General features: G+C 38.4%; 1 protein-coding gene across 1 annotated transcript in view; it reads right to left on the bottom strand.

Annotated features, from left to right (window-relative positions):
• LOC150080505 (ataxin-7-like protein 3) overlaps window positions 1-24,497 on the bottom strand; it is a 126,003-nt gene that overhangs the window by 96,524 nt on the left and 4,982 nt on the right. Inside the window, exon 2 of the mRNA XM_090380716.1 lies at window positions 5,844-5,857. Within this exon, the coding sequence (XP_090236842.1) occupies window positions 5,844-5,857 (14 nt within the window). The remainder of the gene's footprint in view (window positions 1-5,843; window positions 5,858-24,497) is intronic.

Genomic DNA, 24,497 nt, shown 5'->3' on the forward strand with positions numbered 1-24,497 from the left:
TATTTTTCTAAAGCACATTTCTGGAGGTCACGACCATAAAACAATAAAAACAATTTGCACTTTCCGGTTTATTGGGCTTTTCTGTTAGTGCAATCAATTATAAATGGGTTGTAAACTCGATGTTATTGCATTTGTGAAAATACCAATAGCCAGAATTGTGTGGTTTTTTACGTTATTAGGGTGAAATGTGTTTCCCCTTTACTGAAATCTTCAATCGTATAAAAAACATAAATAAATTTTCAGAATCTTCTCTTCATTCCTTATTTTTTTTAAGCTTTGTAAACTTGTTACTCTGAGCAAATCGGAGTAGCAATTGTTAGTTCCAATTGGTGCGTTCTGTTAAAAAATGCTTATGCATGAAATTGAAATTTATAAAGGCCTTGGAAACAAACGCCTCTTAAAGCATTTCCAAAGAAGATGACTGCTTGTGCAACAAACTGAGTGCCGAGCCAATAATGAGTGATCAACGAGTGTGCATTTAGTCGATGATGATGATGATGATGAAAAATAAACATTCTTTAACATTTGTAAGTCCTAAATAATTTCTTTATTATTATAATTTGCTTAATTTTATAGGCTACATTTTCATTTCTTTGGATAAATCAATCAATGTTTAAACATAAACTAATCAGATAACTAATTTCATTGTTGAGAATGTGACCCCTATTTTTAACATTAAGTCTATGGGAAATAAATTCCCGATTTACGAGCGTATGCTAGGAACGAATTAACTCGTAAAGTTGGGAACTATCTGTATTCTGCTGCATGAAAGGGTCCAAAGAAGGGCAATGAGTCTTATGAGATCAACAAAAGGGCACCTACATGAAGAAAGACTTCAAATATATGGGCTATACAGCTTGGTAACTAGGTAACCTTAGAGGAGATCTAACTGAGGTGTATAAGGTTCTGAGAAAAAAAAATAAAATGAATGAGGGTAAAATTTTCACTGTTATAAACTGTTCCAGAACTACAGGCCATAAATTCCAAATTAGAGGCAGAAGGTTTAGACTACATTTCAGGAATTTTTCTTTTGGCCAGAGTACTTACTGGAATAAGATACCTTCATGGGTGGTTGAGGCTGACAGCTTGAGAAAATTCAAAGGTCAGCTGGTTAGGTATCTACATGAGAAGGGAGTGAGTGAAATATGTAGTTTATTTTATTTTATTATTTATTTAATCTTTTTATTATTAATTAATTAATTTTTTGACTTTGAAGCCTTGTCATAAGGCTAATACTAATACATACTGCAACCCAGCCTTCCATACTATTCAATAAATTTTTAACCAGTTTTTTGTAATTTCAACTCATTGTTATCCAGAAAATTCATGCTATAACCATAAATGCCTACCAGCCAGTCTTTTCAATGGCAGTCATTATGTAATTTAAAATCTTCAGAGTCAGTACCTGTTTATCTGTAATCTAATAAATATGCCACCTTTCACTTTTATTTGGACAATTTTGGGAACATTAAGACATATGCTGGATGGTACCCCTTTAAGTTTCCAAAGCTTAGAGAAGTTGCTTCAGCAGCCCTGACTGAATGTAAACCATTGATGTCAAAACACTGTCAAAGCACTATTAACTACACTGTTTATCAGGCTTTAATTCCTGTCTGACAGGCTATTCTCTTCTAATATAGTTGTTACCTATTGTTCTACTATCCTAGGGACAAAGGCAGCAAGTATCCTTGCTGCCTTTGTCCCTAGGATAAAATAAGATTTTAATTTTAATAAAATAAGAAAATACTTCTAGTTCCCAACTGACTTAAATTCCTTATTATTAGTGATTTGTCAGTCTCATTTGGATAAAACAGTTTTAATGAAAAATTCAGCATAACAAACAAATTATTTGCAAGTCTACATCTAAAATGTATTGGTTTAGAACAAAGGAAATGTACAAATGTACTTAACGAATAGTACACTGTTCATATTGTAAATACAGCTATGTGAGCATTCAAAGAAAGAACTTGGACATCACACCCCTACTATATTTTACACATTTTTAAATGATCATGCTCTCTCTCTCTCTCTCTCTCTCTCTCTCAAGCAATGGTAGGGTAAAAAAAAAAAAAAAAAGATGATGTGTGACGATGATTTTGGGTATTGGCAGGTAGTTTTTTCTTTTCTTTTTTTTTTTTTTTTGTAAAAAATTTTTTTTCAAAATTTCAGATCAAAGAAAATATTCAAAAGGCAGATAAGGGACTGCAACAAAAAGGGGCTTGAGTTTCCGTGATTTCAAAGTCTTTTCCCTCTAGAAATATTACTGTAGGGGCTCATTCCCTTCACAGAAAGAGTGTCAGAATTAGAACTGAATTCTACTTAATGCAATTTGTACCACACACATTTTTCCATTGCACTAAAGTTGAATTTTTGTATTAATGCAAGGAAAACGTTTAAACATTAAAAACAAAATTTACAAACAATAAATAAAATAACTGAATAAATATATTTAGTCATTTTTATTATTTGTGTCAATACAGAGTGCCAATGGTTGGCATGATGTTAGTACCTTTGTGAAGACGAATATAATGTTTCTGTTTTTTGTCTCTTGTATGTAATATCAGTGTATGTGATCAAGGAATCAACAACAGTTCCACAGCAAAACGTTAAAAATAAACCAGTTTTATCACTTTGATGTAATTGTGTGGATAATTCACTTTCTCTTGATTGAAACACTCTTTGAATTTTGACAAAAAAATATTAAAATTTAAACCCTTTGCAATAAATTACTATTTTTCACATGAGGATTCCCTCCTCTGGTAAGTATATAAAGTTACATTTTTAAGTTTGTGTAAAAATGTACACAAACTTAAATACAATTTGCTAAACCAAATTAAAAAAAATAAAATGAAAATAAATGAGAGAAACTAATAACAATAATAATAATAATAATAAAGAAAGATTATCGTATTGTATTTTTTGAAATTTTCAGGTTGCTGATCACCAAATTGAAACCTAAATGCATCTGTTATTTAGGTTTCAATTGGCATCTGACCAACACAAAATCAAAGCTCTACAGCAAGATTAGACAGTGATTACTGGCATCTCAGACAGTTTTTAAATTCTGTACAGTGGGATCAACTGACAATGTTACTAACAGTAAATTCTAAGTGGGAAGCATTCAAGGAATTAATCGTGGATGCTACTAAAAGTTTCATACCTATTAAGAAATGTTGTTCAAGGTTTAGGCCTAAATGGTTATCTAATGAACTAATGAGACCCATAATAGAGAAGAAAAATGCATGGGATGCATATAAATTATCAAGCGACACAGAAGCCTATGGCAGATATAAGAGCTAGTCTGTAATCAGGTCACAAAGGAGGTTAGGCAGGCGAAGGCAGATTACTAGAAATCCTTGGCAAAAGATGCTAAGAAAAACAGCAAGGATTTTTTTACTTATATAAACTCTAAAAGGAAGGGGATGAATCTGATTGGTCCACTTGACATCGATGGTTCGACTGTTGATGATCCTGCTCAGATAGCAAACAAACTGAATGAGTATTTTGCATCCACATTCACACATGAGGAATTATTAAGGTTCGAAAATGGCAGAAGGTTATCAAATTGTAGTAGGATACTTAATGATTTTGTAATAACTGAAAGCAAAGTGGAGGAGAAATTGTTGAAGTTAAACATAAGAAAAGCACCCAGGGTGGATGGGATCTATCCAGTTATATTAAAGGAGGTGGCAAAACAACTAAGCAAACCCTTAGCCATAATTATGAGAGCATCTTTGGACTCAGGGGAGGTTCCCACGGACTGGAGATGTGCAAATGTATCCCCAATTCACAAAGGGGGATCGAAGGGTGACACGAGTAATTACAGACCAGTTAATCTTCTGTTCCGGGTAAAATAATGGAGTCAGTGGTTAAAGATGCATTGCAGGATCATCTAGACAAGACTGCAGCAATAATTCGGACACAGCATGGGTTTGTTAAGGGAAACTCTTGTCTGACAAATTTGATAGGATATTATGATGTGGTTACAAAGGAACTGGATGCAAAAAATAATTTTGATATCATATATTTGGATTTCAGGAAAGCTTTTGACACTGTTGCACATGGAAGACTATTGTACAAATTGGAGCAGAATGGTATTAAGGGTAAATTGCTACAATGGATAAAAGGATGGAGAAGACAGAGGGTGGTAATCAATGGGTGCTGCTCTTCGTGGACTAATGTTATTAGTGGAGTCCCACAGGGTTCGGTGTTAGGTCCACTGTTGTTTTGTATATTTATCAATGATATTGATGAAGGTATATCAGGCTTAATGTCGAAGTTTGCAGATAATACAAAGGTTGGCAGGGTTGTTAATGACAGTAATGGCAGTGTGCTACTGCAACAGGATCTAGATAATTTGGGCAGATGGGCTAAGAAGTGGCAACTGAAGTTTAACCTTGACAAATGCAAAGTACTGTATATGGGTAGAAATAACTCCAGAGAAACGTACCAACTGTGTGGTACTACACTTAAGGTGGTAGAAAATGAAAAAGGCCTGGGAGTAATTGTGCAGTCAGATATGAAGTTTTCTGAGCAATGCAGACAGGCTGCCAGGGCAGGTCATGGGGTTTTGTCAATGATATATAGGAATTTTGCTAGCAGGGAGAAGGAGGTGATTGTCCCTCTGTATAAGGCAATGGTCAGGCCACGCCTTGAGTACTGCGTACAGGTCTGGAGGCCTCATTTTAGGAAGGATGTAGATTTACTTGAGCGTGTACAGAGAAGGGCAACAAGATTGGTGAGGGGAATGAAGGGATCCTCTTACCAAGAGAGAGGCTTAAGTTCTGAAAATTGCAGTGGCTGGAGACTAGACACTTGCGCGGTGATCTGATTGAGGTGTATAAGGCCTTGAATGGATTGAGCACGTTGAATTCTGATGGGATCCTTCCATTTGTTCAGATTAGAAACCTAAGGGGGCATAAATTCAAATTAAGAAAAGACAGATGTAGAATAGATGTGCGGAAATTTGCCTTTAGCCAGCGGGTGGTTAATTGCTGGAACAAATTTCCATCTGTCGTTGTGGAAGTTGGCAGGTTAAATAAATTTAAGGAAGAACTGGACAGGCATTTGGAGGGAATGGTGTGATTTTTTTTTTTTTTTTTTTGGCTGATGCTGCATAAGCTCATACACTTGCTTTCTTGCATCACATGCCACTACTACTACTACTACTATCTCACAGACCACATGGGAAAGGGAGTTGGTTAAAGGCAGATGTTTTTGTTCACTTGGCATCTGTTAAATGCCAAACAAAAAGTAATGTCTTGTAATTCATAGCATATTGGAAGGAAAACAGAAAATACTGTATAAACAGAGAATATTGGTAGGCAAAGGTACATGGGAGGATTTGATTTCATTTGTAAAAAAAAAAAAAAAAAAAGCAGAAAAATTTTTAAAAAGTAGCACCTGTCATACACCATGTTAGCAATGGCAGGTTAAAGAGAAGGGAAGAAGACAAACCAAAACTAAAAGGTTATGAAAATTAAAGCAGAGTAGTAAATTTTTGCTGAAAAGACATTATTTAAAAGCTGAGAAACTATACAGAAAGTTATACAGAACATTAGAGTTAAAAAGAAAATATGAGGGACATGTATAAGTATAAAAAAACAGTGGACTTGGAAATAGCTATTGAAAAGGCAAGTGGCAGAAACTGAATAAGAGGGATAATCCTTCCCCTCTTTACCCACTGAAAAAGAATGTGAAAATATGCAGTCTTTTTCAAGAGAACTGAAAACATTTCTTTTCATAAAATAAGAAGTAAGAATTTATAATTAAATATTTTTATAAAAACAATACAAATCCACTTTCAATATAAAACATTAAGTATAAGAAAAATTAATACTTACCATATTTCTTTTCACTAAAAAAGGTAAATAAATATCACAATATTAGTGTACTGTTTCATGTACAATAAACTTTTTAACTCACTACACAAGAATGAATTCAAAGAAAAAAAGTCTGAACTTAATATAATTACTGTAATATGGAAAGACATACAATGAAATGCAGATATCTATACTAAAAAGAATAATGACAATTTCAAAAGCAAAAAAGCAATGTGTAAAAAATAGTAATAAACCATTCTAACTGAAATTATAGTCATATACATTGTGTAGATAGTAGTATATTAGGTAAGCATGTCATTTTTGATAAATTTATAGTTGGCTAAGCACAGAATGAATTCTAATTTTATTTAATCCTGTAATATTCTTCAAATAATAATACAAGGTTTATCTCTACAAAATTTTGAAAGAATGGGGAAAATCAGTTTCCTGGAGGTAAAAAATAAAAAAAAGTTAGCAAAAGCATCATAAAAAAATTACATTTTGCATGGCTTTTGCTAACTTTTTTTTTTTCATTTTTTAAAATTACTATCACCCCTTCTAATAATTTGTTTAGCCCTTCCTCAAAGTTATTCAAACTAGATGAAAGAATGTTCCAACAAGCAAATGGCCACTGGCAGTTGATTGCTGGAACAACCCCATTGGAAGAAACATCACAATCAGATCTCCTCGCAGGTTCTTAGTCTCCAGGCACTACAATTTGGCAGAACTGAAGCCTTTCTTGTTAAGCGCATTAACAGCATCCTTTTATTCCTCTCATTAATCTTGTTGCTCTTCTCTGCACCCATTCCAACAGATCCATATCCTTCCACAAACGAGGTTTCCTGACCTGCATCAAGATGTGGCCCAACCATTGCCTTATACAACAGGATAACCACTTCCTTATCCCCTATATACAGGCCTCCAGACCTGTATACAGTACAAAATTCCTGTATATAATTGACAAAACCCAATGAGCTGTCTTGGCAGCCTGTCTACACTGCTCAAAAAACTTCATATCTAACAGCACAATTATCCCCTGTTCTTTTTCATACTCCATTATCCTGAGTGTAGTACCACACAGTTGGTATGTTAATCTGGGATTACTGCTCCAAATATGAAGTAACTTGCACTTCAAACTTTAGTTGCCACTTCTCAGCCCATCTGCCTAATTTTTTTAGATCTCACTGCAGTAGCATATCTTCATTACTGTCATTAACTACCTTGCCAACCTTCATATCACCTGAAAACTTAGATATTAAGGACATGTGTGTTTAGCATTAGCAGAGGAAAAAGATGCAAGAAAGCAAACTTATGCGGCATCAGCCAAAAAAAAAAAAAAAAAAAAACACTTCCACTTCACCCCTCTGTTCATTCGAAATACCTGTCCAGCTGAGCCTTAAACTTATTTAGGCTATCAACTTCCACGACAAGGGATGGAAGTCTGTTCCACCAACCAACCACCCATTGGCTAAAGGCAAATTTCCACACATCTATTCTACAACTGTCTTTCCTCAATTTGAATCTATACCCTCTCAGGTTTTTAATCTGAGCAAGAAGAAGAATCTCATCACCATTCAGCTTGCTCAACCCATTCAAGGCCTTATACACCTCAATCAGATCACCTTGCAGGTGCCTACTCTCCAGGCACTGCAATTTGCAGAACTTAAGCCTTTCTTTGTAAGAGCACCCCTTTGTTCACCTTGCCAATCTTGTTTCCTTTCTTTTTACTCGTTCTAGCAACTCTACATCCTTTTTAAAATGAGGCCTCCAGATCTGTATGCAGTACTTCAGGTATAGCCTGACCATCCCTTGTAGTAGTGGGGTCACTTTGAACCAAACTGACTGGGGGGGTCCTACCCCCTGCTCCCGGCCGCTAGAGGGCACACCAAACTGACCTGGGGCCTACCCCCACCCGCTAGAGGGTGTGCCAAACTGACCTGGGGTCTACCCCCGCCCACTAGAGGATGCACCAAACTGACCTGGGGACCTACCCCCACCCACTGAGGGCGTGTCAAACTGACCTGGGGGGGCGGGCTACCCCCGCCCACTAGAGGGCGCAACAAACTGACCGGGGGTCTGTCAAGCCTCCCTCTCCCCACCCCACCAACCCTCCCCACCTCGCCGCCAGGTGGCGCTGCCATCGAAAAACTTTGAACAAAACTGACCAGGGGTTGTATTCCACCCCTCCCTCTTCTTTTTTTTTTTTTTTTTTTTTTGATTTGGTAGTTGTTGGCGCATCGGCTTCTGTGGCCATATTGCACCTCCCAAGGTTTTTGCAATACTTTGATCCAAGCCCGAGACGGGAATCGAACCCGCGACCTTTGGGTTGCCGGGCAGGTACTTTACCCACTCGGCTAGCCCAGTCGGCCCCTCCCTCTTCTAACCCCCCGCCGCACAATGTTAAAACATTCATGGTGTAACATGTCTTATGACGTCATAATCCTTTGTAGTAATTCTTGGAATTCAAAGAGAGGGTTTTGTTCCCCCATGAATATGAAGGTATTTTTTTTATTTTACTGCTGGTTGGTATATTTTTAAAAGAATTTTAAATGAGAAGACTATTTTAAACATGTTATTTTTAGGCAATAAATTAATTAGTGCTATTCGTGAACAAATCAGTGGTATCATTTGAACGTAATTAAAGTATTCATGTACAAATCAATGGTATTATTTGAACGTAATTAAAGTATTCATGATCAATATTTTTAACCAATGGTATTTTTTAAAGTACAATGGGATAAGCCTTGTACAACGGGATAATCACCTCCCTGTCCCTGCTAGCAAAATTCCTAAATATCATTGACCTCCATGGCCTGCCCTGGCAGCCCGTCTGCACTGATAAGCAAACTTCATATTTGACTGCACAATTACCCCCAGGTCTTTTTCACTTTCCACTTCCCTGAGTGAAGTACACACAGTTGGTACATTTCTCTTGGGTTATTGCTGCCTATATGCAATACTTTGCATTTGTCAATGTTAAACTTCAGTTGTCACTTCTCAGTCCATTTGCCCAACTTATTTAGATCCAGTTGGAGTAGCATACTATCTTTACAACTCTGCCAACCTCGGTAATCGCAAGTATCAGTAAGGGTATCCAATCCACATGTTTTACAATTTTGTAGCTCCGGCAAACACAAAGTTTTTAGCTATATTTAGCTGCTTTATTGACTTAATTGTTATATTAAATTATTTTCTATAAGTAGCTTATAGACCTAGTCAAGATCCTTGTTTATTCTGAATTTAGATAGTGAGATTTTGGAAGTTAATTAATACTTAGTGTCCATAGATTTACCGCTCGTAACTTGCCGCCATTGTTATACGATACGTTATATCCCGTACTAGATAGCAATTAGCTTAGTACAGTATAGTATATAATATTATCAATTAATCAGTAAAATTTATTAATCTTGTTAAACTACATTGTCAATTTAATTGTACTTTTTTAATTGAATACATATAACGACTTAGATTTTACAAACGTAACATTATTAATTAATACATAACTTGATAAGGAAGTTATATAATGAAACTTGGTGATAATACTTGATACTGGAAAAAAAATATATAGAAATATAGTGTTATAACTGCATTGGGATATAAGTTTAGGGTTTTAATTTTGTACTGAAACTGAGTCGAAATTATGACTCAGACCAGAGCAGCAAAGCAAAAGGCTCAAGCTAATGGGAGTGCTGTGGCTCAGGGGAAAACTGAGGGGGGGGGGAGCAGTTGCCCTATGAATCCAGCCTTTTAAAATGCACTGCTTGTTTGATGTTTGTGGAGCAATCAGGTATGGGACATGATACTGCCAAGGGGAATGTCTTTGTTTGTTTGTTTGTTTGTTATTTTTGTTTTTAGGAGCATTAACAACTAAGGCCATATTGCTCTGGGGATATGCGGTGGTCATTCATTGACCTTTCCGCATCCTCTGTATTTGGTGGTCACGGGCTCAAATCCCGGTCTAATCAAGAAGAGTGTGCTATGCAATTCTGCTCCTGCTCACCTAGCTACAGAGGAGCCAATTTCTTTGTGTGTGCGTGATGTAAGGAGTGAGAGGAAATCAGGCGACAACTCAGCATCGTTATGGGTCTATATGAGAGCTTGAAGAACAGGGTGGATGCCCTCGAAGGATCTAAATTGAGGGGCACATCAAGCTCTCAGCTGACCACATCAATGCCAGAGCTTGCACTTGATCATCATGCAACACAGCGGCAACCCCCAAGGCAGAATGCCCTGGTCCACAGAAACTAGTAGTTCTCGGTGACTCTATTGTCAGGGAAACGGAGAACCTAGTGTATAAAAACGATAGGTGGAACGGGACCAGGGTATGTCTGCCAGGGGCTAAGGATGATGACATTGTAGAGCAGATATCATCTTTTAAGAGCACAAAAGGTGATATTGTTGTACACGTTGGAACTAATGACATTAAGAGTAAGAGATTTGCAGGTTTGCTCAACAAGTATAGGTCAATGTTGAAAAAAAGTCGCAAGTTAGGGTTGAACGTGAAAGTGTCTGCAATTCTGCTCAGACACGACAGGAGGGAGTATATGATGAGAGCCTTGTTGATCAATTCGGCCCTGGAAAGATTGTGCAGGGCTCAAGGGATAGAATTTTTTTCAGCCTGGTCTGTGCTTGTTAACAGGAGAGACTGCTTCTACAGGGATGGGATACACTTAAATAGAAAGGGTGCAAGAATATTAGCTGATGCTATCGTGGCAGTGTTAGATGGGTCGGAAAACTGCTAGCTTGAGGGGATACATAGACTAATAGATTAACAGCAGCCACTGCCAGAAGTGAAAGTGATTCTTGCACTACTTCTATTGGAATGAGCAGCAGCCTGCAAAACAAGATGCAGGATATTTCAGAGACTGCTGGTAGTCATTGCGGTACAAGTAAACACATGTGTTGTGTTAGGGTTGTTGTTGTTATTTGATTTTTAGGAGCATTAGCAACTAAGGCCATATTGCTCCAGGGATATGTAGTGATCATTCCCTGACCTTTCCGCATCCTCCGTATTTGGTGGTCACGGGCTCGAACCCCGGTCTAATCAAGAAGCGTGTGCTACGCACTGCTGCAACTGGCTACAGAGGTGCCTTTGTGTTAGGGTAGCTAAGAATAGGAACAAGAGCATGTATACTTGCTTACACCAATGCTAGGAGTTTGGTAAATAAATTTGATGAATTTGAGGTGTTGGTCAAAACATCAAAGGCAGATCTTGTTGGGATATCAGAGATGTGGTGTCACACAGATATAAGGAATGCAGAACTGGAATTTGGGGAGTACAATGTGTACAGGAAGGATAGACAGGATAGGAAGGGAGGAGGGGTTATGCTATTAGTTAAGAAACAAATAAAATCCAAGGAAGTGCAGCCAGTCGACATTGATACTGTGGGAGAGTAGGTGTGTGTTATAGGCCTAGCGACTTTGATGAGTATAATAAAAAACTGTACAGGGAAATAGAGTGGGCCAGTAAATCAGAGAGTCTTATAATGAGGAATTTTAATTTCCCAGATACTGACTGGAATTTGTAGGTTCGTCACTCACACACTAGCAAGGTTTTTGTGGATTTACTGGATGATTGTTTTCTAAATCAGCATGTTCGGGAGGCAACTAGAGTGATTAATACTCTTGATCTGATTATCAGTAGTGATGCTTCATGCATTAAGAATCTGCAGATAAAGGAACCACTAGGTGACAGTGATCACACTGTGCTGAAGTGGGATTTACTCAAAGAGGTAACTACCATCAGGGATAAATGGAAGGGTTTTTGCTTTCATAAAGGTGACTACGGTGGTCTGAGACAGTATTTAAATTCTATACGGTGGGACCAACTGATGATGTGACCAACAGCAAATTCAAAATGAGAGGCATTCAAAGAATTAATCTTAGAAGCTACTAGGCTTTACATACCAACTAAGGAATATTGTTCAAAGTTTAGACCTAAATGGATGTCAGATGAACTACTATAATGAGATATGTGGCAGAGAAGAAAATGCAAGGGATACATATAAATTAATGGGTGACATGAAAGCCTATGATAGATATAAGCTGGTCTGTATCCAAGTCACAAAGGAGATTAGGCAGACAAAGGCAGATTATGAGAAATCTTTGGCAAAGGATGCAAAGAAAAACAGCAAAGAGTTCTTTACCTATGTAAACACTAGAAGGAAAGGGATGAATCAGATTGGTCCACTGGATATTGATGGTTCAACTCTTGATGATCCTGCTCAGGTGGCTAACAAACTAAATGAGTATTTTGCTATTACGTTCACACATGAGCGGTTATTCAGGGAGGGGAATGCCAGAAGTGAATTAAACTCTGGCAGTGAGCTAGATGAGTTTGTAATAACTGAGAGGAAAGTGGATGAGAAACTGTTGAAGATAAAAATAAAAAAAGGCAACTGGGGTGGATGGGACCTATCCAGTTATATTAAAGGAGGCAGCAAAGGAAGTAGCAAACCCTTAGCCATAATTATGAGAGCTTTCTTGGACTCAGGGGAGGTACCCATGGACAGGAGATGTAAATTTTACCCCAATTCACAAAGGAGGATCACAGGGCGACACAAGTAATTACACACCTGTTAGTTTAACTTCTGTTCCAGGGAAATTGATGGAGACTCTGGTTAAAAATAGCACTGCAGGATCATCTAGACAAGACTTCAGTTACAGCTCGGACACAGCATGGTTCTGTTAAGGGGAAGTTTGTCTGACCAATTTGATTGGATACTGTGATGTGGTCACTAAGGAACTGGGTGCAGGGAATAACTTTGATATCATATATTTCGACCTTAGAAAGGCTTTTGATACCGTTGCACATGGAAGACTGCTGCACAAATTGGAGCAGTGTGGCATTGGAGGTAAATTGCCGCTATGGATAAAGGACTGGTTGAGGGGAAGAAGACAGAGAGTGGTAATCAATGGTCACTGCTCTTCGTGGACTAATGTTATTAGTGGAGTGCCTCAGGGTTCAGTGTTGGGTGCATTGTTATTTTCTGTATTTATAAATGATATTGATGATGGTATATCAGGCTTAATGTCCAAGTTTGCAGATGACACTAAGGTTGGCAGGGTTGTTAAGGACACTAATGACAGTACGCTGCTGCAACAGGATCTAGTAAGGTTGAGCAGATGGGTTTAGAGGTGGCAAATAAAGTTTAACATTGACAAATGCAAACTACTACATATGGCAAGCAGTAACCCCAGAGTAATGTATTAACTCTGTGGTACTACACTGACAGTGGTAAAGAATGAAAAGACCTGGGGGTAATTGTGCAGGCAGATGTGAAGTTTTCTGAGCAGTGCGAGTGGTCTGCAAGGGTGGCTCATGGTGTCTTTTCAATGATATACAGGAATTTTTCTAGCAGGGATAAGAAGGTGATTATCCCCTTGTATAAGGCAATGATCAGGCCACACTTTGAGTACTGTATACAGGTCTGGAGGCCTCATCTTAAGACGTATGTAGAGCTGTTGGAACAAGTACAGAGAAGGGCAACAAGACTAGTGAATGAAATGAATGGTTGCTCTTATGAAGAAAGGCTTAAGTTTTGCAGATTACAGTGTCTGGAGACTAGGCACCTGTGAGGTGATCTGATTAAGGTGTATAAAGTCTTGAATGGTTTGAGCATTTTCAATGCTGATGGGATTCTTTCTCTTGCTCAGAATAATCACCTGAGAGGGCATAAATTCAAATTGAGTAAAGACAGTTGTAGGATAGATGTGTGGAAGTTTGTCTTTAGCCAGCGGGTAAAGACAACCATGGAAACAGACTTCCATCTTTTGTTGTGGAAGTTGAAGTTGGTGGAACAGACTTCCATCCTTTGTTGTGGAAGTTGATAGCCTAAGTAAATTTAAGGCTGAGCTGGACAGGTATTTGGAACGAACGAAAGGGTGAAATGGGGGCATTTTTTTTTTTTTTTTTTGGCTCATGTTGCATAAGCTTGCTTTCTTGCATCATATGCCTCTACTAATGTTAATGTTAAACCTTTCTATGATCTGCAAACTTGGTCATTAATCCTGATATATCTTGATCAATATCATTGATGAATACTCAAAACAACAATGGACCCAGCACCAAACCCTGGAGAACTCCACTAATAACATTTGTCCACGAAGAGCAGTGTCCACTGATTACCACTCTCTGTCATCTCCCACTCAACCATCCCTTAATTAATTGTAGCACTTACCCTTAATGCCATACCTCTCCAATTTGTACAGCAGTCTTCCATGTGCAAAAGTATCAAACTTTCCTGAAATCCAAGTATATGATATCAAATTTATTTTTGGCATTCAGTTAGTTTGTGACCACATGATAGTATCCAATCAAATTGGTCAGACAAGAAAACCTCCCTTTAACAAACCCGTACTGTCTTAACTATTACTGCAGTCTTGACTAGATGATCCGGCAATGCTTCTTTACCCAGTGACTCCATTATTTTCTCCAGAACACAAGTTAAACTAACAGGTCTATAGTTACTTGTGACACCTTTTGAACCCCCTTTGTGAATTGGCGATACATTTCCACACCTCTGGTCCATGGGGCCCTCCCCTGAGTCCAAGGAAGCTCTCATAATTATGGCTAAGGTTTTGCTTACTTCCTTTGCTGCCTCCTTTAATATAACTGGATAGATCCTGTCCACCCTGGGTGCCTTCCTTATGTTTAACTTCAACAATTTCTCCTCTACTTTGCTCTCAGCTATTACAAAATCTCTTAGCTCCCTGTTAGAGTTTGATAAACTTCTGGCATTCCCCTGACTGAATAACTGACTGAAAATGTGTGAATGTAGATGCAAAATACTCATTCATTTTATCAGCTACCTGAGCATGATCATCAATAGTCAACCCATCTATGTTGTGGTCCAATCTGATTCATCCCTTTCCTTATAGAATTTACATAAGTAAAGAACTCTTTGCTGTTTTTCTTTGCATCCTTTGCCAAAGATTTCTCGTAATCTGCTTTCGCCTGCCTAACCTCTTTTGTGACTTGATTACAGACAAGCTTATATCTGCCATAGGCTTCTGTGTCACCTGTTAATCTATATGCATCCCATAAATTTTTCTTCTATGCCATGAGCTTCATTAATTCATCTGACATCCATTTAGGCCTGAACCTTGAACAGTATTTCTTAGATAGAATAAAAAGCCTAGTAGCCTGCAAGATTAAGTCCATGAAGGCTTCCCATTTAGAATTCAATATTTGTAACAGCATCAGTTGATCCCACTGTACAGAATTTAAAAACTCTGAGACCCCTGTAGTCACCTTTCCGAAAGCAAAAGCCCTTCCCTTTACCATTTATGGTAGTTACATCTTTAAGTAATTCTCATATCAGTACATTGTGGTCACTGTCACCCAATCCTTTATCTGTAAATTCTTAATGCATGAATAATCACTGCTGATAATAAGGTCAAGAGTATTACTCTCTCTGGTTGCCTCTTGAGCATGCTGCAATAGAAAACAGTCATCTAATAAATCCATAAAAGTCTTACTAGTATGTGAGTGACTAACCAAAAAGTTCCAGTCTATATCTGGGAAATTAAAATCTCCCATTATAAGATACTGATTTACTGGCCCACTCTATTTCCCTGCACAATTTCTCATTATACTCATTAGATTCATTAGGCCTATAACACACACCTATTCTCATTTTTCCTTTCTCAGTGCATATGTCATCACACCAAAGGACTCAACACTGCATTGTCCATCAACATCAATTGGATGCGCTTCCTTAGATTTTATGTATTTCTTAACTAACAGCATAACCCCTCCTCCCTTCCTGTCCTGTCCTGTCTATCCTTTCTGTAAACATTGTACTCCCCAAATTCCAATTCTGCACTGCTTATATCTGTGTGACACCACATCTCTTATATCCCAACAATATCTGCCTTACTGCAATAATTACACTCAAACACCAGCCAATTGGCTGGTGTTTGAGTGTAATTATTGCAGTATGGAATTTCCCAGTCCCATAGGCCTGTTTGAAGATAATATCTGCCTTTGATGTCTTGACTAGCACTTCAAGTTCATCAAATTTATTAACTATACTCCTAGCATTGGTGTACATGCAAGTATACATGCACCTGTTTCTATTCTTAGTTACCCTAACACGGCCCATGTATTTATTTGTTCCACTATGACTTACAACAGTCCTGAAAATCTCCATTATTTTGCTTTCCATGTTGTTGCTCATTCTAATAGAAGCAGTGCAAGAATCACTTTTGCCTCTGCCTATGGCCACTATTAACCTTTTAGTTTGTGTATCCCCACCCAAATCCCCCTGGTACTACACTCAGAGAAGTGGAAAGTGAAAAAGACCTGGGGGTAACTATGCAGCCCAATATGAAGGTCTCTGAGCAGTGCAGACAGGCTGCCAGGGCAGGTCATGGAGTCTTGTCAATGATATATAGAAATTTTGCTAGCAGGGCCAGGGAGGTGATAATCCCGTTATACAAAGCAATGGTCAGGTCACACTAGAGTACTGTGTACAGGTCTGGAGGCCACATTTTAGGAAGGATGTAGAGTTGCTAGAACGAGTACAAAGACGGGCAACAAAACTGATGAGGGGAACAGAGGGGGTGCTCTTACCAAAAAATGCTTAAGTTCTGCAAATTGCAGCACCTGGAGAGTAGGCACATTCAAGGTGATCTGATTGAGGTGTATAAGGCCTTGAATGGGTTGAGCAATCTAAATGCTAATGGGATTCTTCGTCTTGCTCAGACTAAGAACCTGAGGGATCACAGTTTCAAATTTATCAAAGATAGTTGTAGAATAGATGTGCAGAAATTTGCCTTTAGCCAGCGGCTAGTTGATTGGTGGAACAGGCTTCCATCTTTTGTTGTGGAAGCTAATAGCCTAAATAAATTTAAGGCTGAGCTGGACAGGCATTTGGAATGAATGGAGGAATGAAATGGGAGGGTTTTTTCATTTTTATTTTTGGCTGATGCTGCATAAGCTTGCTTTCTTGCATCGTATGCCTCTATTAATGCTAATGCTAACTAGCAGTTTTCCGACCCATCTAACACTGCCTCAATTACATCAGCAAATATTCTTTTGCTCCCTTTCTATTTAAGTGTACCCCATCCCTGTAGAAGCAGTCTCTCCTGTCAACAAGCACAGACCAGGCTGAAAACAATTCTACCCCTTGAGCTTTGCATAATCTTTCCATGGCCGAATTGATTGACAAGGCTCTCATCATATACTCCCTACTATAGTGTCTGGGCAAAATTGCAGACACTTTCACATTCAACCCTAACTTGCGACTTTTTTTCAACATTGACCTATACTTGTTGAGCAAATCTCTTACTCTTAATGTCATTAGTTCCAACGTGTACAACAATATCACCTTTTGTTCCCTTACAAGATGAAAATTGATTGACATTGTCTTCATCAATATCATTTAATAAATATTGAAAACAACAATAACAGTCCCAACACTGAACCCTGAATAACGTTTGTCTAAAAGGATCAGTGCCCAATGAAAACCACTCTCTGTGTTCTCCCACTCAACCACACCTTTATACAAATCAGTAACTTGCCCTTAATGCCACAGTGATCCAATTTATATAGCAGTCTTTTATATGCAACAGGATAACATATGTTTTGTTTGTCTTCTAAAAAATTCATCTGAGTAAAAATGAATGAATCCCAGCATATAACACTGAACTGAAAGTGCTGTGTGTGTGTGTGTGTGTGTGTGTGTGTGTGTGTGTGTGTGTGTGTGTGTGTGTGTGTGTGTGTGTGTGTGTGTGTGTGTGTGTGTGTGCACGAGAGAGGGAGGCTGCAGTTGTTAAAGGCAAAGGCCGCGGGGCTCCCATCTGGTGAGTATGGGCTTGGCAAACCCAGGGTCCTGAGCTGGATATCATCATTCTTCTCTTTCTTGGTGATGCCTTTCTACTTCTCTCTCTCACACACACACACACACACAGAGGGGGGGGGGGTAACTCGGGAATTTTTTCTTTTTGGCTGGTGCAGCATAAGCCTCAGACTTCCTTGTACAATATGGCTAATAATAATAATAATAATAAGACCTATTTTAATTTCAGGAAAGTAAATTATGAGAGTTTAACATGTTTCCCTGTGATGACCACTTATACATCTTAAAGTGATATGCAGTCATTCTTAAGTAGTCAATAAATGAGACAAGTAAAAGTAGATGCATGGAATTAACAAATGCTTGATACTGGCACAGTGAATGAACTCCAACCTATTTGCAACAATGCTGCTTCTTCTTTTATCCTCAACCATGGCTGTAAAAGTGTACACAGTTTTATTTGTTTTTTGCTTATGTTGAGGTTAGGTCAGGTCGGGTCAAGGGTCGACAACCTTTTTGAGTGAAGAGCCATTTTTGATCAATTAAAAAAAAAAAAAAAAAAATCCGAAGAGCCGCACTTCAGATCAAGCTGGGGGGGGGAGTTTTTTAAGAAATGGAATAGAGTGGGAAGTTGTTTTATTAAAAAAATATATATTTTGAAATATTATTTATTAATAATGCTTCTTATTAATGTGACTTTTGCGGCTGAACTTCTTGAGCGAGTCTCTCAACATCACGAAAGTATGCCATAATTTTGATCTTTAACATGCTGAGAGCCTCACATTGTTCAGACGGTTTCTTGATATATTTTTAATATAGTTCAGGTTTGAAAATATTTGCCCGCAGAAATTCTTCGAACCAAAAACTGAGAAGTCCAAACGCAAATATTTTCAAATTTATATACGTGTCCAGTACACCATGCACTGAACACAATTTGGTCTTGCTTTTTCAACTCATCTATTGGCATCCATTTATGTAGAATTGCAAGGGCAGCCTTTTGCCTCTCCAAATCCTCACTCCACATGTCCTTGATTTTTAAGTCCTCTAACTCCATTTCAAACTTTTCTTCATGTGGGCTAAAAGTTAAAGGGTCACAGTTACATGCTGAAAGAGCTGCATGCAGCTCGCGAGCCCCAAGTTGCCGACCCCTGGGTTAGGTTATGTACATGGAATAAACATTTAATAAAAATTTGATAAAAATCTAGGAAGTGTCGGTGAAGAACAGGGTGAGAAGTTTCTCTAGGACATTAAAGACATGGAGATCAGGTACCGTGGGAGATGGAATGTCAACATGATGGCTGACTATTGCTGGATGCTGAAGAGGGATTGTAAAGTAGAAGGATCTGCAAGAATATCAAAGAAACAAAAATCTGACCCATCATAGATCAGTTTTTAAAATGAGAGGTGAGTGTTTTGTGGACTTTTTACCATATTGCCCTTTTTAATAGTGTTTCACCATGTAGTAAATACAAAAGTCTGGTAAAAGTAGCATTTTGTTATCATTTCAGTGCACAAATTCTGTTAAAATTAATAAAAATTTGTGAAAATCAAATTTTCTTTTGTGATTTTTGAAGAAACCTAATGTGATAGAAACAAATGGAAATCATTTTTGAAATCAACATTAAAAATGATTCAAAAACACCCCTTTCAGAGAAACCATCAGTGAATTTTTTTTCAAAATGCAGAGTAGTGTAATCTGTTAATATCAAACCCTCAGAATTCCAGAAGATTGATGCCATTACCTTGCTAATTGGATTAATAGACTTGATTTTATTTGCAGCTGAGATGAAGTGTTTCCATTGCTCTTTCCCTTTCTGGTGGAAAGAGTTGACATAAGTCTCATCCATCACCAGAAATGAAATTTAACATTGAAAGCCTTTGTACCTGCCTTAAAATGCTGAAGTGCTCAATGAAGAGTCCGTGTTGCAAATGTTTTGATCAGGCATCAAAGGTTTTAGAACAACCCAAACATAAAGAAACATTCTTCATTCCTGAGACACAATTCAGACACCTGTAAAACCTTAAAGGTATTGGTTACATTACAGTGCTAAATCTTTCAACTTTCATTATTGTGTCAGGATTGCATTATAGGTGGTAGATGAATTTCATCAACCGATGAAATACCACCACTTTGCTTATTGGAGGCTTGAAGTGGTGAAACCCATGTTTAGTCTCAAGAACAAAGTTTCCGGCATCCCCCTCCCCCCATACTTCTCCTTCAACCCATGCACGGTACTAAGTACTATAGGTTTCGATACCTTTCATGTTGGGGGTTTTCATAAAAAAAAAAAATTGACAATTTTGGTTGTGGTGACAGGTCTTGAGGACCTTGCATCACCTTACCATTAGCAAGGCACATGATGCAAGAAAGCAAGCTTATATAGTATCAGTCTAAAAACATTCCACAACGACAGATGGAAGTTTGTTCCAAGAATCAACCACCCGCTGGCAAAAGGCAAACTTCCGCACATCTATCCTACAATCTTCTTTCCTCAATTTGAATTTATGCCCTCTCAGGCAATTATTCTGAGCAAGAGGAAGAATCCAATCAGCATTGAGCATGCTCCAACCATTCAAGGCTTTATACACCTCAATCAGATCACCTCGCAGGTGTCTAGGACACTGCAATTTGCAAAACTTAAGCCTTTCTTCGTAAGAGCACCCCTTTGTTCCATTCACTAATCTTGTTGCCCTTCTCTGTACTCATTCCAACAGCTCTACATCCTTCTTAAAATGATGCCTCCAGACCTGTATACAGTACTCAAGGTGTGGCCTGACCATTGCCTTATACAAGGGGATAATCATCTCCTTATCCCTGCTAGAAAAATTCCTGTATTTCATTGACAAGACAACATGAGCTACTCTTGCAGACCATCTGCACTGCTCAGAAAACTTCATATCTGCCTACACAATTATCCCCAGGTCCTTTCACTCTCTACCACTGTCAGTGTAGTACCACACAGTTGATACGTTACTCTGGGGTTGCTGCTTCCCATATGCAGTACCTTACATTTGTCAATGTTAAACTTCAGTTGCCACCTCTCAGCCCATCTGCTCAACTTTTCTAGATCCTGTTGCAGCAGCGTACTGTCATTAGTGCCATTAACAACCCTGCCGACCTTTGTATCATCTGCAAACTTGGACATTAAGCATGATATACCATCATCAATATCATTGATGAATACAGAAAACAACAATGGACCCAACACTGAACCCTGGGGGACTCCACTAATAACATTAGTCCACGAAGAGCAGTGTCCCATTGATTACCACTCTCTGTCTTCTCCCACTCAACCATCCCTTTATCCATAGCAGCAATTTGCCTCCAATGCCACACTGCTCCAATTTGTGCAGCAGTCTTCCATGTGCAACAGTATCAAAAGCCTTTCTAAGATACAAGTATATAATATCAAAGTTATTCCCTGCATTCAGTTCTTTTGTGACTGCATCATAGTATTCAATCAAATTGATCAGGCAAGACTTACCCTTAACAAAACCATGCTGTGTCCGAGCTATAACTGAAGTCTTGTCTAGATGATCCTGCAGCGCTTCTTTAATCAGTGCCTCCATTAATTTCCCTGGAACAGAAGTTAAACTAACAGGTCTGTAATTACCTTCAAGAATATCCATGGCATAATATTATTTCGAGACCTATCTTTATTGTTGAATAATAGGAGCATCTTCACCTAATGTATTCACTCTATACTAATACATGTACCTGAGTGTCAGCCCTCTTATGAAGATACTCAATGACTGCACAGTCCTGAATTTTAAAAAAAATTTTAACATTTTCCACTGACTTTCACCACTTTCAGCATTTGTAAAAAAAAAAAAAAAAAAAAATATACATATATTACTGTACAACCACCATATGTTTAACACTTTTGCTACCACCCAAATGTAAGAGAACTCATTCAACGTGCTGTAATTTTTGGAGTGCTGAAAAAAATCAACATTCCAATATCTCCAGCATTCTGGAAATTCATACATAATGGTTGAAAATTAAAAGTTTGGAATTCATTGCTAAAAGCAAGCACTTACTTTTGTGTTGAGCTGTCAATCTGAACAAATCTTTTATAAAATTTTATAAAATGCTTAATTCATGTACATAAACTAACATCAACACAAGCAAAAATCAAATAAAACTGTGTGCCAAGTCGATAAACAAACACCAAGCATTACTGCAAAGTATTCAATCAGTGTGACAGTGTGACAATACTGAGTACTTATTCCATATCTCCAGCACTCTGGAAATTTATACACAATGGTTGAAAATTAAAAGTAAGGAATTCATTGCTAAAAGCGAACACTTACTTTTGTGTTGAGCTGTCCATCAGAACAAATCTTTTAAAAAATTTTATAAAATGCTTAATTCATGTACATAAACTAACATCAACACAAGGTCCTTGAGGTTGTCACAGACATTCTCTCAGATATGCTAGACAAGCTGTACTTAACTACCTAGGAGTCTAAAATGCTGATGGAACTGATATTCGGGTGACATTCAAGTCAAGTGGACCCAATTTCGGTGAAGTCTGGATGGTCTGTGGCAGCCAAATCCTCTGCTCGCACCTTCACGATGGTGGGACTGTTAGTAATCCTAGGTATAACCTCCATGCACAAACACACTGTGGGTGAACACCCAGGTGTGAACCAACATAAGTAGGGGTCTAGGTGTGGCACCCACACCTTGACCCTACTTATGTTGGAATACACGGAGTCACATGGAGGAATGCCGCCCCTCTGTGTTACCAGGCAATATTAGATGGTAGATGACTCTCATCAATCGGTGCAATACCACTTTGCTTATGTACTTTGCTTCTAATCTCAACGATGTCCATTTCCACTTGCAGTATGCCAAACCCCATGGAGGCTTGAAGTGGTGCAACCCATGTTTAGTCTCCACAGCTATGTTCCAGTCAACGCTTCCCCATCTCTTCCATCATGCAGTATGACTGATAACTTTTGTGGTTATGATGAACATCAGGTGAGATCCAATCTTCCTTACATTTTAAGGGTACAGCTCTAAAATGGTGTTCGCAGGCCGGCCACTAGTTAGTACACCTGACCGAACCTATTGGTAACTCTTTAGGAGACTTCCTGAATCAGCTAGTGTATAATCTTGCTAACTTTACTCTGCCAGATAGTGCGGGGGGACATTGTCGAGGCCACGTTATGTCAAGCATCTGGGTATATTCTTACCATGTGTACGCCATATCCAAAAATTTCATTACTTCATACAGCATGCCCCCCCCCCCCCACTTTTTCTTACTATTGAATACACCATGAATTGTCAAATAACAGAGTATGTTTATCTGCGAAAAGATCTAAACCTCCCAAACACTTCCCAGTTAATTTCACAAATATACGTGGTCTCAATTCTAATCTCAACGATGTCCATTTCCACTTGCAGTCTGCCAAACCCCATGTACTTTTTCTGACAGAATCTCAGTTATCAGTTGATTCAACTATTGCTCATCTCAGTTGCCAAAATTATTCGCTGTATGATTCCTTTTGCCTCAAAGGTGGTACTTTGCATATGTCCATTCCAATATTCCCTGTCAGAGACTTGGTAATTTGGAATCTCCTCTGGCTTAAAATCTCTCTACCTCATTGTGTCAAATTCATCTGTTGTCTCTACCGTTCTCCCAACTCCACTAATCACGTGGAGCTCTTTGACTTCCTCTCTTTGCAACTTGACTTTCTTCAGTCCAACTTTACTAACAGTGAGGTAATTTTCCTTGGTGATTTTAATGTTCACAACTCCAGCTGGCTTCCGTTTTCTAGTCACACTGACCCAGCTGGTCGAGATGCTGAGGCTTTTGCAACTACTAATGACCTTGCACAGATTGTTCATTTACCTACAAGAATACCGGACAATTCTAACCATACAGTCAACACGCTTGATCTTTTTCTCACAAACAACCGTTCTAAGTACACCGTCGTAGTGAGTGGCCCTTTAGGCACCTCAGATCACAATTTGGTGATTGTCTCTTCTCCAATGGAGCCTTTATCTCATGGCTATTCCCAACCTCATATTGTTTGGCATTACAAGAATGCAAAATGGGATGACTTGCGAGATTTCTTTTCTTCTTTTCCAGGTTTTTAATGACAGTAATGATGGTACGCTACTGAAACAGAATCTAGAAAAGTTAAGCAGGTGGGCTGAGAGGTGGCAACTGAAGTTTAGCATTGACAAATGTAAAGTACTGCATATGGGTAGCAGTAACTTCAGAGTAATGTACCAACTGTGTGGTACTACACTCGGGGCAGTGGAGAATGAAAAGGACCTAGGGGTAATTGTGCAGTCAGATTTGAAATTTTCTGATCAGGGCTGCAAGAGTAGCTTATGGTGTCTTGTCAATGATATACAAGAATTTTGCTAGCAGGGATAAGGAGGTGATTGTTCCCTTGTATAAGGCAATGGTCAGGCCACACATTGAGTACTGCTTTCAGGTCTGGAGGCCTCATTTTAGGAGGGATGTAGAGTTGCTAGAACAAGTATGGAGAAGGGGCAACAAGCTCAGTGGTAATGGGATTCTTCCTCTTGCTCAGATTACTCACATATGGGAGGACATAAATTCAAATTGAGGAAAGACAATTGTAGAATAGATGTCTGGAAATTTGTCTTTAGCCAGCAGGTGGTTGATAGTTGGAAGAAATTTCCATCTGTCATAGTGGAGGTCGACAACTTAAATAAGTTCAAGCAGAACTAGACAAGCATTTGGTGTGAATGGATGGGTGAAATGGGAAGGTTTTTTTTTTTTTTTTTGGCTGATGCTATATAAGCTTGCTTTCTTGTATCATATGTCTCTTCTAATGCTAATGCTAAACATACCTGACCCAACCTTAGGTTGGAACATGGAACAGTGAG

Source organism: Mastigoproctus giganteus, chromosome 9, assembly GCF_048544385.1.
Source record: "Mastigoproctus giganteus isolate SK-2022 chromosome 9, ASM4854438v1, whole genome shotgun sequence".
Taxonomy (NCBI): domain Eukaryota; kingdom Metazoa; phylum Arthropoda; class Arachnida; order Uropygi; family Thelyphonidae; genus Mastigoproctus; species Mastigoproctus giganteus.